The 17475-nt window shown below is 42.0% G+C and overlaps 1 protein-coding gene across 2 annotated transcripts in view; it reads left to right on the top strand.

Annotated features, from left to right (window-relative positions):
- Positions 1–17475, top strand: part of NELL1 (neural EGFL like 1) — an 817686-nt gene that overhangs the window by 195005 nt on the left and 605206 nt on the right. For both annotated transcript variants that reach the window (XM_072793772.1, XM_072793771.1), the window contains exons 10-11: positions 2014–2087; positions 8216–8315. In XM_072793772.1, the coding sequence (XP_072649873.1) occupies positions 2014–2087; positions 8216–8315 (174 nt within the window). The remainder of the gene's footprint in view (positions 1–2013; positions 2088–8215; positions 8316–17475) is intronic.

Genomic DNA, 17475 nt, shown 5'->3' with positions numbered 1-17475 from the left:
ATTTTAAAACATGGCCTCATATTATAACAAAATATGTCTGACCATTGTATGGGGAAGAACTCAGTAAGATTGAGACCAGAACATGGGAGACATAGGAGATGGTTCTGGGGTACTAAAGATGGGGCTGGGAATGAAGATAGTTGCAGGTGTAGGGACTAGACAAAAATAGGTTGACTTGAGAAACTTAAGGAGGAAGCATTGTTGGGATTTGGATTATGATTGGATGTTGGATTGAGTAAGAGGGACAGGTTAAAAGGATCCCAGGTGGTAGAGTATGGGTGCTAGGTGTATAGTGGTGCCACTCATGGAAGGAGGTACTAGAAAGGAACAAATTCCAGTTAGGTGTGGGTTGTTGCAGGTCAGGTTCCAATAGGAAACAGACTCTGAAATGGAGATGTGCTTTGTCCTTTATGAGGAAGGATCTATCAGGATCAGTTCTGGGGTAGAGTGAGATCCTGAAGGAAGCAGAATTGGGCAGATGAAGAGTTGAACTATAATACAGTTACTATAAAACCTTCAGTCATCCCTCGAGTTCTGGAGCTGGAATGACCTTTCACAGCGATTCCTACTTGAGGCCAGGGGCCAGGACTTTGTCCTACCTTTACCAACCACTCGTTGTGTGTGGGCTACCCTAGAGAGAGCATTTGACTTTGGATGAGGTGATTCTTTTCAACCAAGGGGAAGTCCTAGACCACTGTTCAGCTCAGCTATTGATCATCAGTTGCCCCAGCAGCTGCAGGAATGAGTCCTTAAGCTGTTGAGGGTGATCTGAGTAGCACACCACAGCAGCCACTATGGGATCATGATAAGTGTACCAAATCTCTGGGCTTTCCTCTTCCTGTGGCTAACAAGAGGGTGTTGGACAAGTTGATTGCTAAGGTCTATATATACTTGAACGTTCCATGAGAGTTGGAAGATTGTAGAACTAGGAGACTACCAAATTAACCTGTTTTTAACCAATATGGAAATGGAGACTCTGAGAGCTGAGGTGGTTTTTGTAAGACACGTAGTGGGTGATAGAGATGCCTTAGAGTGCATGTCTTCAATTGAGTGCTTCCTGAATACTGTGGAAGAAGGATCCTCATCTGTGCAGGAGAGGGAGTGAGCAGGCCTTTGTCTCCCTGTTGACGTGGCTAGAGAACTGAGTGGAGGCACATTAGGATCAGATGACACTAACATATATCCTGCACTTGTTCAAAAGTGGGTCAGCAAGTTGAGTTGAGGACTGAGTCTCAGTGGAATCTAAATTGAATTGTGGGAGCTCCATTTATCCTTTTACCTTTCCTACAAGGCCTATCTCTACTTTGTGCCTCTCTCTTAGCCTCTGAAGCTCACTTTTCAAAAGACAGTCTCTCCAGTGCATTGATAAATGTCTTACTGTTCTGGCTTGTATTTCTCAAAGGTTTTTGAACTTACTAGGAACATCGAGTGTATGGGCATGCATCTCCCACGAACACAGAAAAATAAAGGTGTCCTTTTGCATTGTGAGGTTCTGATGAATGGAATATATAAGTCCCTTTTTACCAACTCGTTCATTTTATGGCTGGAGTGTAAGAATCAAAGGTTCTGCTATTGTACTCCATGGAGATGACCACTGCTGCTTCCTCATTTTAACTTCTGACCACATCAATTCATTTTCTAGTTCCTTTAGCAGCTGTGACGTTGAAATGGCTGTATATCCTTAGGGTGAGGGACTCATGGCGAACATAATGGAAGATGACCATTTGATGGGGACCCAACAATTGTCCTTACAATTGTCTTAGATATTCCCATGTCTTAAATATTCCTATTTTTGTTTAAAGTAGGCTCCACACCCAATGTGGGGCTTGAACTGATGACCCAGAGAAGAGTCTCATACTCCACCAACTGATCCAGCCGGGTGCCCCCACAAGGAGATTCCTGTTGCTTAGAACCAGAGAATCTGTATTCTGTAGGATTCACTTCAGTGGGTGGCCCTCAGAGGCCAGTTAGTTGCAGAGTATGACTGACCTATTTTTCTGTTTTTTGTTACAGCAAAATGTATCTATGGAGGCAGAGTCCTTGCAGAAGGCCAGAGGATTTTAACTAAGAGCTGCCGGGAATGCAGAGTAAGTTTCAATCTTATGATCCCCAACCCTTGGGAATTAACAGATAGATTGATGGGCTCTGATAAGGATCTCGAGTGGAGTGTGTTGGCCTGAGTGGGTCCCTGGAGAGACGGACTCTCTGTGGTGGGCTGTTGTCCAGGACTGGAAGGGCCCACCCACTGCCATTGTGCTGCCAGCTTATGGATCAAGTAGCCTAGGGGAAAGCCACTAAAGGATGTGAGAAGGTGAAGGGAGCCAGCAGTTACTAGGAGCCAGGGAGGTTGGCAGGTGGCCCAGGAAAGGATTTTGACTTGATTTTGGGGAAATCAGTTTGTGATGCTGGCTCTGGATGGTGCCATCTCTAGTCCCAAGTGTCTAATATTGTGAGAAAATGCCTATCTCCTGCCTGCCCCCACCCATCTTTTTCTTGGAATAAGATATGTAGAAGCATAGATCTTCAGTAGTCATTCAGCCAACATACCTTGATCAACTGCTATATGCTCGCATGTCCTAGATTTTGGATATGTAGCAGTGAGCACAACAGAGTCCCTGCTTTTATAGAACTTGTGATCTAGTGGGGAAGAGAGATAATAAAATAAATGCATATACAATATAATGCTAAATCCTATGAAAAATACAAAGCAGGCTGAAGAGATACAGAAGTTTTGGGGAGGTATGGGTGGTCTGGGAAGAGGTAATATTCGAACAAAGCGTGGGAGCTAGCCATGCACGTGTTACTTGGGGAAGGTGCTGTCCTGGGAATGGAAGAGTGGGAGATGGGGAACGAGGGAGCACCCATACAAGGTGGCCTATTACAGGGCAGCCCCAGTCCTACAAGGAAGTCCAGCTGGTTTTATGGGGTATTCTCAGAGAGCTGACAGGAGCCTCTGCCTCAGAATAGCCCATTTTGTAAGTGGTTGTAACCAAATGATTGCTTTTGCTTTTCATCACATCCCTGAGGAAAAGAAAAAGGGATCTATTTTAGAGATTAGGAAAAATGAAGCATTTAGAGACCTGGAGAAGCTTGAATCCAGTTCTTTATTGGGGTGGTGGTGGGTGGAGGAAAGGCTCTCACCTGTTTTCTACTTCTCAGTAGCTGGAGTTTATCCCTAGGGGTTAACTCCTCTGAACTTTCCTATTGTATTTCCCTCCCCCCATTCTTGGATGCCCCTGGGAATGCCAGAGATTCTATTGCTCTAGACAGTCTGGTGGGTATGGAGGTATGGTGGTCTTTGTGCATGACTGGATGCTGTGATAGGAGCTCCTTAGTCTATGGCAGGGGCTGGGGTGGTGTAGCAGGAGGAGCTCTGTGATCTCTCAATCAGCAAGGCAGGCTACCAGACCTGGGCATGGGAGAGCTGGCGGGGTAGTCTCCAACCTGGGAGTAGCACATTACCACATTGGACGTTGGGTAGATTAAATGGGATAAAGCATGTGAAGAACCTGGTAGTGTGCTTGGCACAAAGTAAGTTCTCAGTAACATGAGCTCTTCTAATTCTACATGACCATGCATGTCCTCTCTGAAAATATGATTAGATGTCCTTTTCTCTGTAAGTTGTTTCACTTCTAGGGGAGGGGAAATGATTTGGATTCTAAGACCTTTCTTCTTCCACCTCAGGGGCAGCTGGGATGCTTAGAGGCACTCTTGCCCACGGTGCTGATGATCCTAGTGGATCCTAGTCTTGCATGTTGCCACTTACAAGTAGCAATGCCCTTTGTTCTCAGTAGAAGCAGTGGGTGGTTCTAACAAGGGTCCCAATTATGACTCCACCTGTTGTCAAACAGTCAAAGCAGAGAATACTGGAGTCCTCTGGGAGATACGGGCATGGATTGAGGTGCCAGCTTATAGGAATAGTCCTTACCTCACTGTTAATGGCACACTGTAGACACTCTTCTGCATGCTGTGGTTTATCCTTTACTGCTTTTGTTTGGTTGTATTTTTACAAAAGGTTAGAAAAGTTGGGGCAGACATTCTCCTAGCACACGTGGTATGTGTATGCATATATGTGTGTGCAAGTGAATAATTGCATCTTTTAAAAAGTCATTCATTTCTACAATTATTTGCTTTGTATATGGAGCAGGGTCCTTGACAGTAGTTACCAATTCTTGAGCATTTAGTATTTTCTAGATACTATTTGAAACGTTTCAAACTTATTATTTCCTGTAAAACTCATAATTACCCTATCAGGTGGGTGCTATGATCATTCCCATTTTGCAGATGAGAAAATCGAGGCATAGAAGATCCAGGTACATAGTAAGTGAGCTAGCTGGGATCTGAACCTGTGTGGTCTGGCTTGACAGGCTTGTCTCTTAGCCTCTGTCCTGCCACTCCTGATGGTGTTAGACTTATTTGAAAATAATTCTCATTTCAAAATTTTAGAAGGGGAGACTCAGAAGCATTGAACGATCATTTTCAGTTCAATGAGAATACCAGGTTGGTCAGGCTACGGCTCATTGAGTCTTTTGATAAAGGGGTAGTATTTATAACAGGCCATGGAAGAGCCTTGGGATACGTTTAACGGATGCTGTCGGCAGGGGACAGGAGGTGATGGGCATAAGATGCCAGGACCTTGAGTCTCTGGGCCACCTTTCTCAAGATTTAAGCCCTAATGCCCAGTGGCACCTATTGTATGTAAGGAGTTAAGTTCTCTCCTAGGCATCTACACTGGTACTATCCATGTACCATATTTGAGAGAACTGGTCAAATAATGAAGTAATTCTTGGTCTTCTATGATTCAAATGCAGATTCCCCAGTTGACAAGGCGCTGCCTACAGATGCTTTCATTTCCATTTTCCTAGGATCGTTTTAAAGCTTCAGCAACACCAATTAGACAGGAACAAACTCCTGTTTCAAATATTTTCACCCAATGTTTTCAGAAGTTAACATATTATTATTTTAAACAAAGATGAAATAAACTCTTGTAGGAGTCCTGCTCAATTTTGTTCAATTAGTGCTACCCTGTAACGTTTCTTTAGCAACAATTTTTTTGACTTAATGATGTGAGCTTTTATGTCATTAGAAATTCAGGTTGAAGCATGGTGATTAGTAAAGAACTTGAAAGTGTATATATTTGACCAATGACCCAGAGGCCGTCACTCTAAATGAGAAAGAATGGGAGAATTGTATTTTTCCACCAACACAGAGTTTTAGGGGTCATAAAATAACATACTGTAATCAGGAGGATTTAAAAATGTTAATTATCAGATACTTCTTACCAGAAATAGTTTTGAAAATAAAGTTAAAAAAGGTTTTGTGCTTAATTATGTGGCTGGACTAAGTGGAAGTAGTGGCACTTATGCTACTATAATCACAGTTCATATTATTTTCAAAATCATGCAAAGGGGTTTGTCTCTATTGAAACATTTGGAATTACGATCTTGCTCATTAAATATGTTAAAGGTTGATTAGGATTGTCTGATTTAATCAGCAGTCAAGGCAAGCCCTTTTCATTAAAAAAAAAAACTTTTGTGAGTGATTATTTTAAAAAATTCTTCATAGCATTTTATGTTATTTTTTAAAAAGATTTTATTTATTTAATCATGAGATTGAGAGAGAGGGGCAGAGACACAGGCAGAGGGAGAAGCAGGCTCCATGGAGGGAGCCCGATGTGGGACTCGATCCCGGGACTCCAGGATCACGCCCTAGGCTGAAGGCAGGCGTTAAACCGCTGAGCCACCCTGGGATCCCCTTCATAGCATTTTAAATATTCTTTTTAACAAAAGCAAATACATACTCCAGATGAAAAAAAACATTTGAATATAGAGGAGAAACTACAAGGAAGAAAAAAGAAAGCACTCCAGAATCTCACCATCCAGAGATAATATTTAACAATTTTGACAGCAAGAATGAAATTGATCTTACTGTCTTAGTTTGGATTCTCCTAAAGGCAGACCCTGAACTAAGATTTTCAATATAAGTGATCAATTAAAATAGTGTTCTAAGGAGCAACCAGTAAGGGTAAGGAGAATGCAGGATGGGGAAAGGCAAGGAACCGGGCAAGGGTGGGATTTTTGGCTGAAAGGCCTCAAGTACTCTGGTTCTAGGAGGGGTGTTGGAGTATAAATTACACCCCCAGCTATTGGGCCCCCAATAGCTGGGGGTGTAATCTCCCCTTGAGATGAAGAGCCTCCCAGGCTGTCAGTTCCTGGCTTTGGGCTATGACGGTGGGGATGTAGTACTTGTGGGTGGCTCTCTGTATGGCAGAGTAGCTCCAGTGCCCCAGGAGTACCCTCTGAGGATGGTGAAGATGAGCCATTAGCAGCAAAGTGTTCAGAAGCTAGGAGATGGGCACACTAACCAGTATGCCTAGTTAGAACTAACTAACTAGTTTGCCTAGTTCTAAGTAGCCTAGTTTGAACTAGAACTCCTAAAAGGGACCCAACAGTGTCTGTTACTCTTATTTATTCCAGGAGGCAGTAGATAATAAATACATTGATTGTTGACAGATAAATTAAGTAGAGGCTTTAACGACGAGTAAGCATTTTGTTTTCCTGTGTATTAAGGCTTATGCTGCAGATGGACCAGTTGTAAATGTCTATTGGTTTGTAATGATTTCTGTTGCAGAAACTAAGGTATAACTGGGACGCACACCGGCTCAGGACCAGTGCCATGTCTTGAGGCTGGGTGCCCCACCACGGGGCCTGGATTGAGGGATGAGAATGGACATAGCTGTGAGGGAGACTGAGCACGCAGAGCAGGCTGCATTCTCACATCGTAGGGCCAGTTTTAAGATGAGAGAAAAGCAAGAGATCTGGATAACTTGGATGAGATCAAGAAACCAAGAGCAAGGCAGAGGAAAAGAAGATGTTACAAGGAACATTAGAGGCAGGACTGTCGGGCTGAAGATAATAAGAAAGGAAAGGAAGCTATGGTGTGAATTATCCAAATGATGAGTAGTTAGAAATTAAATTGGTATGTTCATAATCGTTTATGTTCATAATTTGGAATGGAGGTGCCTGATGAAGTGGGAGTTCCTGCCCCATGGTCCATGGGAATGATCGTGTCTCAGAGATGGAAAACTCTCTATCTCCCCCATCCCTCCTGGCTGTCCGGCTCCATCCTATTCCCCCATCTGTGTTGAGAAGTACCTTTACTTAAAGGAGACTCCTTAAAGGAGACTCCTTTTCTCAAGCTTGATTCTTAGTTGACTTTAAACAGCTGCTTAGGAATAGGAGAGAAAAACTTAATATTTTAGATAAAATACTCTCAAACCCCTTTTCATAGTAATTAATGGACTAATTTTTAGAAATCAGAGTAAAACTAAATACAGAGGCTAGTGATATCACCAAAGAAGACCTTTGGTGAGTGAGGTCCTAAAGATTCACCTGGTGAATGTTTAAAATTCTATTATAAGTGATTTTATTTACATCTAGGGGAAAATGTGGTGCTCCTGTAACCCTCGTTCAGTTCATTTGTACCTGGATACCTTGACTTTTACCTGTTTTGTCTGCCAGGAAAGTCTCTCCTTCCTTACTCCATTATTCAAATGTGGCGTCATCTTTGTAATTTCTCCCTACCTGGGCAGCACTATTCTCCTGTGAAACATTATTATACCTTAATTATAGAACATTTTTTAGGACTTGGCATACCATATTATGCTTTTTAGTTAAGAGATTTTTTTTTTTTTGTCTTCCTGCACTCCAACTAGGAACTCAGCAAGGGCAAGGAAGCGGTCTTACTTATCTTTGGGTTCGTGGTGCACGTAGTGATCCAGAGAGGCTAAAGCTGGCTCATGAAAGCTCATGAGCCCTCATTGCACATAACTTCCCCACTCTTGGGCCAGTAATACCATGTTGGTAATTCAAAATCGGTCATCCTTGGAGTATTCATACCACAGAAATCAGCAAACCCTACAAATTAGGGCTCCCCATCCAACAGCCACCTGTTAACCTTAACAGCACACCACTGTTAGTGACCTTATTTTACATTGAAGCTACACAAAAATTGTTGAAGTTAAGGCTATCGAGACCTAGAAGGGGACGCTTTTCTCTGCAAATTTGCGACTTTGTCATTATTGTGGAATTCCTGGGAGTACAGTTAATTATTGAAGCTTGTTATCACTGCAGGCTGTTAACAATGAGCATTCTATGTTTGGATCCTCAACTAAAAAATATGAACTTTTTTTGTTTCCCGATGATTTGGCTTCCAGGGTGGAGTTTTAGTAAAAATTACAGATGCATGCCCTCCTTTGAACTGCTCGGAAAAGGATCACATTCTCCCGGAGAATCAGTGCTGCAGTGTCTGTAGAGGTAAGGGCGCTTGGTGGTGGGGCTGTGCGTGGGATGAGGGTGGGACGCAGGAGGATTTCATGAATGGTGTGAAGGTGGGAACCTGGGTTCCAACTCTGCTCTGCTACGTCGAAACTTCATATCCTAGTTACCTTTCTCAATCACAGTCGTGTCAGGTGTAAACTGAGGGGAATGATAGTCGACTTTACAGGCCTGGTGGGAGGGTTAGATGGGATGATGCGTATATAGTGTCATGTCTAGTGTGTGATAAATGAGGTGACAGTTCCTATAAGAAGAATGATAGTTCTTGTAATAATGGTTATTATAACCATCATTGTGATTAGGTTTTTCTCAGGAGTGGCATTGCTAAGCGTACTCTATGGTCCTTTGCGGGGGCCAATTCCTGTATCTGACAGAGATGGTGAATCTTTATTCAGAAAATTATATGCAACTTTTTTACTTCATGCAAGGGAAAAACCATTCAGCTAAGTAACACCTACCTGCTAATTCATTCTCCGGCAAAAATTGTTTTGCTTCCCTTTTGGACTTTGCTTCTTGCCCAAATTTTATTGTCTTCAAACCCTGGATTAGATAACCTTTCCTCTCGGAAAGGGCTCAGTCTGGGAGAATTATGTGGATTAGGAGAACCTAAAACTGATTCAAAAATCTTAGAGAACAAATCCAGTTAAACTCAGCTCTTTTATTTTTTTATTAATTTTTTTTAAACTCAGCTCTTTTAAATGGAAGCTGTACCCACAATGCATCTTTCTCTACTTTCTCAAATACTTACAGAGTTGAATCCTTTCTGACTCCCCCCTAAAGCTTCTAGAACATAGGGGTTTAGCTCAGGTTACTCCGTATTTCACTTTTACTCAGTCGTTTCCCTAGCCCAAGGGTTGGCAAATACAGGGCCGCACAATATTTTTGGCCTTGTGGGCCACCAGGTTTCTGTTGCAATGACTCGATTCAGCTGTTTTGCAAAAGTAACTGAGACTATAGGTAGATAAATGGCTGTGGTTGTTAGAATACAATCTTATTTACAAGAACAGGTTGCAGCCCATAATTTGTAGACTCCTTCCTCTAGCATCTTCTGATATATAGAAATGTTACATGTTTTCTCATGGAATATTCATCTTATGTGGAAGTTTCTGTGCTTGGTCATGAGGAAGCTACATTTTGGCGACATTCCTAAGAAAATTTAGTATGCGGATAGCCAAGAATGGCTAACCGCGCCATCAGAATATCTTCCCTGATTCATCTGCCTGTTGGCTATAAGCATATCTGCAGCTGAGATGCTATACAAGCACTTAAAGATTGACTGGAAAAAAAAAAAAAGATTGACTGGAATTTTCAGAGGGATTCATTTATTAGTAACTGATGAGGTTGTAACGTAGGTCTTATAATTTAATGCAAAATCCATCACTTGCTATTTGTTGAGGTGCCAAGTGAGACTCGGTTTATGTAAATCCTTCCTGATTTATGGTTTCATTAGAGCAAAATCATTGATTATCCCACAGAAACTCCAGAGGAATTTCATTGCTGTGACCCAATTGACAATAGACCTGGTGCCACTACTTCTGCTAATACTTCTCCAGAATGAATGCCTGCACTTCTTGACCAGTGAAGACACTGAGAGATGGCACCTTTCAGTGAAAAATTAGATTCATTCAGGGACCCACTGCTGCAACTTAGCTTTTAGCAAACCTGACCCGCCTTTGAGGGAAGAATGGGAGGCAGGAGTAGACTTCCTAGATTAGATTATAGATCATTGATGATTTTCTTCTTTCTCCTGCTTCCTACTTAGGTAGGAAATGACCAGCTGTTGGGAGGGGCTGCTGGTAGTTCTTCTGGAGGTGTCTGTATCAGAGAGGGTTATTTATTCTCTTTGACAACTCTAGATTTGGACAGGAACAAGAGAATGTCTTCAGAAAAGATACGATGAGGAAGGAGGGCCTTCTCCTGGGGAATGGGTTGAATTAAACCATTTGGATATGTGGATTCTTTTAGGGTTCTCAAATTTACTCCCAACTCAGAGTTCAGACGCTGGAATGGAGAAAGCATTATTTTAGACACAGGCCCTTTTCAGCAACATTTACTGTTACCATCCCTTCTGTTGACCCAAAGTAGAGCAGAGCCCAGAACATCCGGCCCCCTTGTCCACATGCTGGAGCTTGCTCTGCACAGCAGACAATCAGAAATGGAAAGACACACTGTTTCTCTGTGCAGTGGGTTTAGTTTCTTTATTCTGAAAACGCAAAATTTATATGACAATTGACAAAAAGGCAACTCAGGTGAACTGCAAGGTGCATTGTCTCAAACTATGATGTCCATGAATTTTATTCCAGATCTCTCAATTCCAGCTATTTCCCAAGAGCATCTTTAGAAGAAACATAATAGTCCTTCGTCCTATTGTGGGAAGTATTTTTCCCCTTGGACCTCTAGTTGTCTTTTACCTTTTCCTCTGTGTTTATGTTTTGTGCATCTTGCAAGAAGAGGAGGAGCTGGTTAATTTCTGTTCTGATAAAACTTGGAAAGCCCAGTGGGCCTGTTTGAAGGCGCATTGTTCAGCTCTCCACCGCACCCCCTTTCACGTCTCTAAAACAGAAAGTAATGAAAGGGTGACAAACACTCAATTTCTATGTAAAATAATTTTTACCCTGCATATGGAGAGGCTGTACCACTTGCTTTGTGGATTGAGATTGCGTACCGACTGGCAGGCAGTAAGTGAGCAGTGAGACCGGCCTCTGCTAACCTGAGATGTGCATTTCTGGGATGAGCACAGTGGTGTGATTTCAGTTGTGTGGCTCCTGCCACCCTGCTGTTATTGATTACAGAAACTGAAGTGGCCATAGCCTTTCTCAATACCTGCGTGAAGGGTCTTCAATTAGCATATTTATCATCTTTCTCTATCTTACTGTAAATGTCAGGTCATTAGCCTGAGGGAAGTCACCCCATGAGAGCATATCCTTCCTTAGGAGTCTGAATCACAGCCTTCCTCAGGCCTGCCTAGGAAATGCAAGTTTTCTGGGGTTTGTTTTCCATCAGGATCCGATGAGACACCCTACTGGAGGAGGTTTAGACTGGGGATTTGAGAAAATCTCCAGTGCTTTTCGTTTTCTGCCTTGATTGGCTGGTTATATGATATACATAAAATGCTCTAACTTTAAAAAAACCCCAAAAAACATTTGTTTTAATGATTACATTTTATGGATCCTTTAAATGTAGGAGATAAGATAGATGAAGATACGTTTTGACCACGTGGAATAATTCTGTCACTGTCATGTCTGTGACTTTGAAGGAAGTGATTTTTAGTACCAGCTATTTTGTTGGATCTCCATATTTCATATACAAAATAATGTTGAACCCATTGACTTGATTCTGAAACTAATTTTTATTGAGTGATGCCCATTTTCTTATATGGCTATACAGTTTGCCACTGGGCACTCCCCCACCCTGCCCCTACTAATCAAGGAGAGAGATTAAGGTTTTCACTGACTTTTTCCACTTCCTGAGAATTAATGTAAGACCATAGAGTTAAGAATAAGACTCTGACAGACTTATGGTGTTCACTGTATCAAGACAACTGATACCCAGACTAGAGGCTTGGGTACCTTGCCTCTTTAAATCTCAGGTTATGCCAAATGCTGTAACTAATTCCTCTGCCCTTTAAAGAAAAATGAAGGTAATCAGCTGAAATGGTGGTTAAATCCACAGGGCAATTGGAGCGGCCAAGATGTCCCTAAAGAAGGGAGTACAGGACTTAGGGAAGACACATGCCAAAAGAACCAGTGATGGACATTGGCAGGAGGAGGCCATCCTGCAATTGCTGGGGCCCAAGGTATCTATCACTACCAGTAACACCCAGAACAGTCCTAATCACCACCACAGGTTTTCTCTCCTATTTCAGGACAGTTTGTGCAAACAGCATGAAATTCCTTTACCTTCATCATCATTGAAGGCAATGGCTGTAGCAGAAATCAGACCACTTAAAGTGTGAGGCCATGAGGTGGAAGAGGGGGAGTGGGCACCAGAGTGACAACTATGCTCCTGCTTGGGAAGAAGTAATATAAGTGTGAACATAGGCCCAGAAGAAAAACATTGCTCATGAATTATTAGTGGTCTCCGTTAAAGGGGAGCAAAAAGCCAAAAGTCTTGTCCGTGCATCCTCCAAATTGCTCCAGGAAAACACACCAATCATTTAGCCCATTCTAGAATTCTTAACACACTCCTCAGCGTTTTAGTCTCCTCATAATTGACTCTAATTGTACCTTCAATGTCGCCAATGACTTTGGAGGGTTTTCACTGCATGTTTAAGACTTTCGGTGTTGGGAAAAAAGTTCTTGCCAACATCTGTTCCCAGTGTGTTTATCTGTAATTTTAATTCATGCTCACTTCCCTTGTCATCTGGTCCAGACTGAAATGAGTTGAGATTATTTGTACTATTTAAGATTTTATGCCCTTCAGTTAAATCCTCCCAAGGCTCTTGGCATCCTATGATTTCTTTTCCCCTAGTCGATCTTCATCATGCTAGTCTCCACCAGAATTTGTAATTGAAATGGTTTTAGAGTTTTTTCAGGGTTTTTGAGATTAAAAGAGGCCCAGGAAAGTGGTACTTAATGAGTATATTATCTAGTGCCTAAGTAGAGGAACTGGCAATTAGCAGCTGGGGCAGGTCCTGTGCATACTGAGAGATGGAATCCAATCAACATCCCTGCAGCCATGGGCTGAAGTGGACTGGAAAGACAGGGCTCTGTGCTCAACTGTTGAAGCTGGGAGCAGAGAAGGGCATTTGGAGATGAGTAGTCTCTGGGTGTTCATGATGTTGGCGGCTTTGCAAGTGCTGTAGTATATTAGGGCCTATGGAACCTCTGGAAGGAGGCACATGGTCCCAGAGAGAAGGTCAGAAACAGGTCAGATGGCCTTGGACAGGGAGACCCTTAACTGCTGACTGTTGTAGAAGAACTGGATTGCTTTCTAGGATAGAATCTGAAAGAGTCCAGAGCTCAGTCTCTACCAGGTTCATCCTATTTGCCTAACTCTCCTCGACAAGGGAGGTGTAAAGGATTGTCTTCACCCCCAAGGGCCCAGACTTCTATGGCCTGTGTGTTGGTTGTGGAGTACATTGGGTTTTCTGTTTTCGTAAAGGATCTTTGGGCTATCTCCCTCCCAGGCAGTCCGTGGATGGAGTTATCTTCATACCAATGAGGCACATGGAATATACTATACTTAGTATACTGTAGTTCCTGTATAACTTCTAAGGTTAGGCAAGCAGAAGTGATATGAAAGGTATTGGCTTTCTAGGATTTGAGCTAGGAGTGCATTTTTTGATTGTCCAGGCACATCATTTCAGAAGCAACTTGTCTGACCCGCAGGACAATACATTAGGGGTAGGAGATTGAGGATGAGAAATTTGGAGGAATCTCTGTGGAATCAAACTTGAACTGCTTAGAGAAATAAAATCTTGACCAAGGGTAGTGGCCTACTCCTTATTATGGAGGTCTCAGCAGTGAACCATAAAGATGCCTGTCCATTATTGGCTGTAGAAGCCAGAGATGAAGCAGAATGGATTTTGCTATTAGGGTGCAGTGTAGGGGGGCCTCATTATCATATGTAGGGTTATTATATGCAGATGAGGCCAATGGCTTTAAGGACAGCAAGTTGTTAGTGTTAAGGTCTTTCACTAACAACAGAACTTTAGATACTGGGGAGTCCAAATTTTAGACTGGTTGCAACTAAAAAAGTGATCTCAGTATTTCTGTTGCTTCATTAATTCCCTTGAACATAATATGGACACATGCTGCTTCATGCGTTTGGAACTCCTTCCCTTGGTCCAGTCAGCCTCATTCAGGCTTCACATCACTTCCGATCTTGGATTAGGACCCTTCTCTATGAGATATTCTTGAAGCACCTTTTCCTCTCCATCACAATGTATATTTCCATATAACCCAATACTGCATATCAGTCATTTCTGCTCAAGTATGAGATGGCTTTTTGTTGTTGTTTTTTGTTTTTTGTTTTTTTTTTTTTGTTTGTTTGTTTTTGTTCTGTGCCTATTGCCTTGAACAGTGCTGAGCCCCAGGTAGATAGATAATAAATATTTTTCAAATGAATGAATGATACCCATGCTAGGAGCTAAAATTAAGGATGTACTCAAATACAACCTGGAATCTCATTTCTGCAGATGTGTCTTTCTCTGAGGATCTGTTCATGTTCACCTTTTGAATGTGAGCTCCAAGGGGGTCTCACTCACCTTAGTATCTTACTCAGGGATGATGTTCTTTCATGTGATGAAGTAATTTTTCTTCTGACTAGGAGTGTCCAGGCAGCAGTCTACCTTGGAATGTGTTCTGGAGAAAGAAACAAGGTTTGGTCTTTTGGAAAGATGAAGGCCTGTCATGGACTAGAGAATGCTAATGTCTGGTGGTGTCCTGATCTCTCTAGACCAGGGTTAGCATTCCTGAAATGTCCCTTGATGTTTCAAATCGTGGCTGGACAGTCATGTTGGGTAGGGGTGGGGTGAAGAGATGGGGTATTAGAATCATAATCTGGATTTTTAGTCTTCACCCATCACCGACTGTGTAACTAGAGGAGGTAGTTAACATCCTTGAGCCTTTATGCGTTAATCTTTAAAATCCTCTTAATTCTTATTTTGGAGGACTGAGAAGATTTAGTCATTTACATAAGCAAATATTTATTGACTGCCTATATTGTGTTGGATATTACCTTAGGCACAAGGTGACCAAACTTTTACAGTCCTTTCCCTTGAAGAAGTGAGCTTCTAATGAGGAGATAATATTCAATAAACACAGAAATAAATACATGGTAATTGTGATCACTGCTGTGAATGAGAATAATAGAGTGGTATGGAAGAATATAATAATGGGGCTTTCTTTAGGCTTGAGAGATGTTAAGGAAGCCTTCTCTCAAGAGTTTAAGCTGAGACTTGAAGATTGAGTAGAAGTTACTCTGTCAGGGTTGTGTAATGATGTTGTGAGTTGATGGGACAAGTTCGTAAAGACTCTGCATCAGGAAAGAGGTTGGAATACTGGAAGAACTAAAAGGCTGATAGCAGTTGGAGAAAAGTGATGGAGGAGAGAGAGTCTTGTTAACTCAAGTCCTAGTTAAAGATTTTGTATCTTTCTTACATATAATGGAAGCCCTTGGTAGATTTTGAAGGGGCAGAGTGATGTGATCCAATCTGTTTTAAGAGGATTTCTTTCTGTGCAAAATGGGTTAGAGACTGGACAAGAGGGGAACAGAAAGGCAAATGAGGCCATGTCCCTTTGAGAGGTGATGCTAGTTTGGAGTCAGATGGGTTTTTCTTTTTCTTTCTTTCTTTCTTTTTTTTTTTTTTTTTTAAAGATTTTATTTATTTATTCATGAGAGATACACAGAAAGAGGCAGAGACACAGGCAGAGGGAGAAGCAGGCTGGGTCTCCAGGATCACACCCTGGGCTGAAGGCAGGCGCTAAACCGCTGAGCCACCAGGGCTGCCCCAGATGGGTTTTTCTTATTACCATGAAGTGGAGGAGGAAATGATATGTTCAGGGGATACTTACAACATGAAATTAATATACACAATCCATTGAATCTCTGCCAGTTAGGAACAGTTACAGTAAATTGTAGCTTGACTTGAGCAGGTAACTTCTATTTCTTCTCTCTATTCCCCACTCTCACCCCCACCATTGCTGAGAAGTGTCAGGGTCTCATTTTCATGGTGTTTCAAAAATTTTCCCCAAGTTTTTATGTGCACTAAACATGGACTCATTGGAAAGCTCTTCAGAAATTCCATTTCCAGGATGTTTTTGTTGATTAAAGTGAGGAAATTGGGGTGATTTATTAGCAACTTAAGCTTGGGCTGGTGGGTTTGTGGTTTAAAAATAAAAAGCAGAATTCTCAAAGTATAAAACTTACAAAGGAAAATATTTTTCAGTTTGTGTAGGTGGATGTATTTAAAAGATTTCTATAAAAATTGACAGTATTTTCAATTATTTCATAATAATGAAGCATGTGAAGAATGACATGTAATAGTACCAGATATTTTTTATGCTTTGATAATTTCTAACCTTAAGACCTTCCATTTTTTACTATATTTTCCTTCTTGCCTAATAAATATGTATGTATATATATATTTATTTTAATTCAATTAGCCAACATATTTCATTTTTTTTAAAAGATTCATTCATGAGAGACACAGAGGCAGAGACACAGACAGAGGGAGAAGCAGGCTCCTCGCAGGGAGCCTGATGTGGGACTCGATCCCAGGACCCTGGGATCATGCCCTGAGCTGAAGGCAGATGCTCAACCACTGAGCCACCTTGGTTTCATATGTAGTTTTCAATACTTCATCAACTACATATCACACTCAGTGCTCATCACAACAAGGAGGGCAACATGATGTGGTGACTCTATATTTTTTTTTTTTTATTTATGATAGTCACAGAGAGAGAGAGAGAGAGAAAGAGAGAGGCAGAGACACAGGCAGAGGGAGAAGCAGGCTCCATGCACCGGGAGCCCGACGTGGGATTCGATCCCGGGTCTCCAGGATCGCGCCCTGGGCCAAAGGCAGGCGCCAAACCGCTGCGCCACCCAGGGATCCCTGGTGACTCTATATTTTTATTAATTTCCCAACTCTGTCTAGTGTTAAAAGTTAAATTGTGTTAAAGAAATTGGCTATATATTTGCCTCTGGAGAAACATGGTGTAGTTCTCTGCATATTTATAGATTCTTTTGTTCCATATCACATTTAGTTTGGTCTGATAGGGATTTAAGTGATTGAAGTGACTTAGACTCTTGTCATATCAGGTACTTGGGGAGGGCCGGTATAGGTGAGGGGTCAGGGCAATGATGACTCCTAGTTTTCTGGTTTAGGTGGGTACATGTGCTGCAGATGAATGTGAAGAGCCCAGAGAGCATGGATTTGGGAAGTAAGATCAAGAGGTGAGTTCTGGCTAGGTGAACTGTGAGTGCTTGTGAGGACATCCAAATCGATTGTCAAGTGCCTGTTGGCTATAATGACATAACCTGTAAAGGGAGATTTGCTGGGTAGTCAGTGCTGTTTCCTATACCCCCCCACCCCCACCCCTTAGAGGGGGCTCTGAGCCTTTATTATTGTTTCTAGGGAAAGGTAGTTGTTATCAACCAGGGGACAGAAATGATGGGGTGCGAGCATTGCCTTAGG

The sequence above is a fragment of the Canis lupus genome, chromosome 23 (genome assembly GCF_048164855.1).
Source record: "Canis lupus baileyi chromosome 23, mCanLup2.hap1, whole genome shotgun sequence".
NCBI lineage: Eukaryota > Metazoa > Chordata > Mammalia > Carnivora > Canidae > Canis > Canis lupus.
This window is presented reverse-complemented; position numbering and strand designations above follow the sequence as displayed.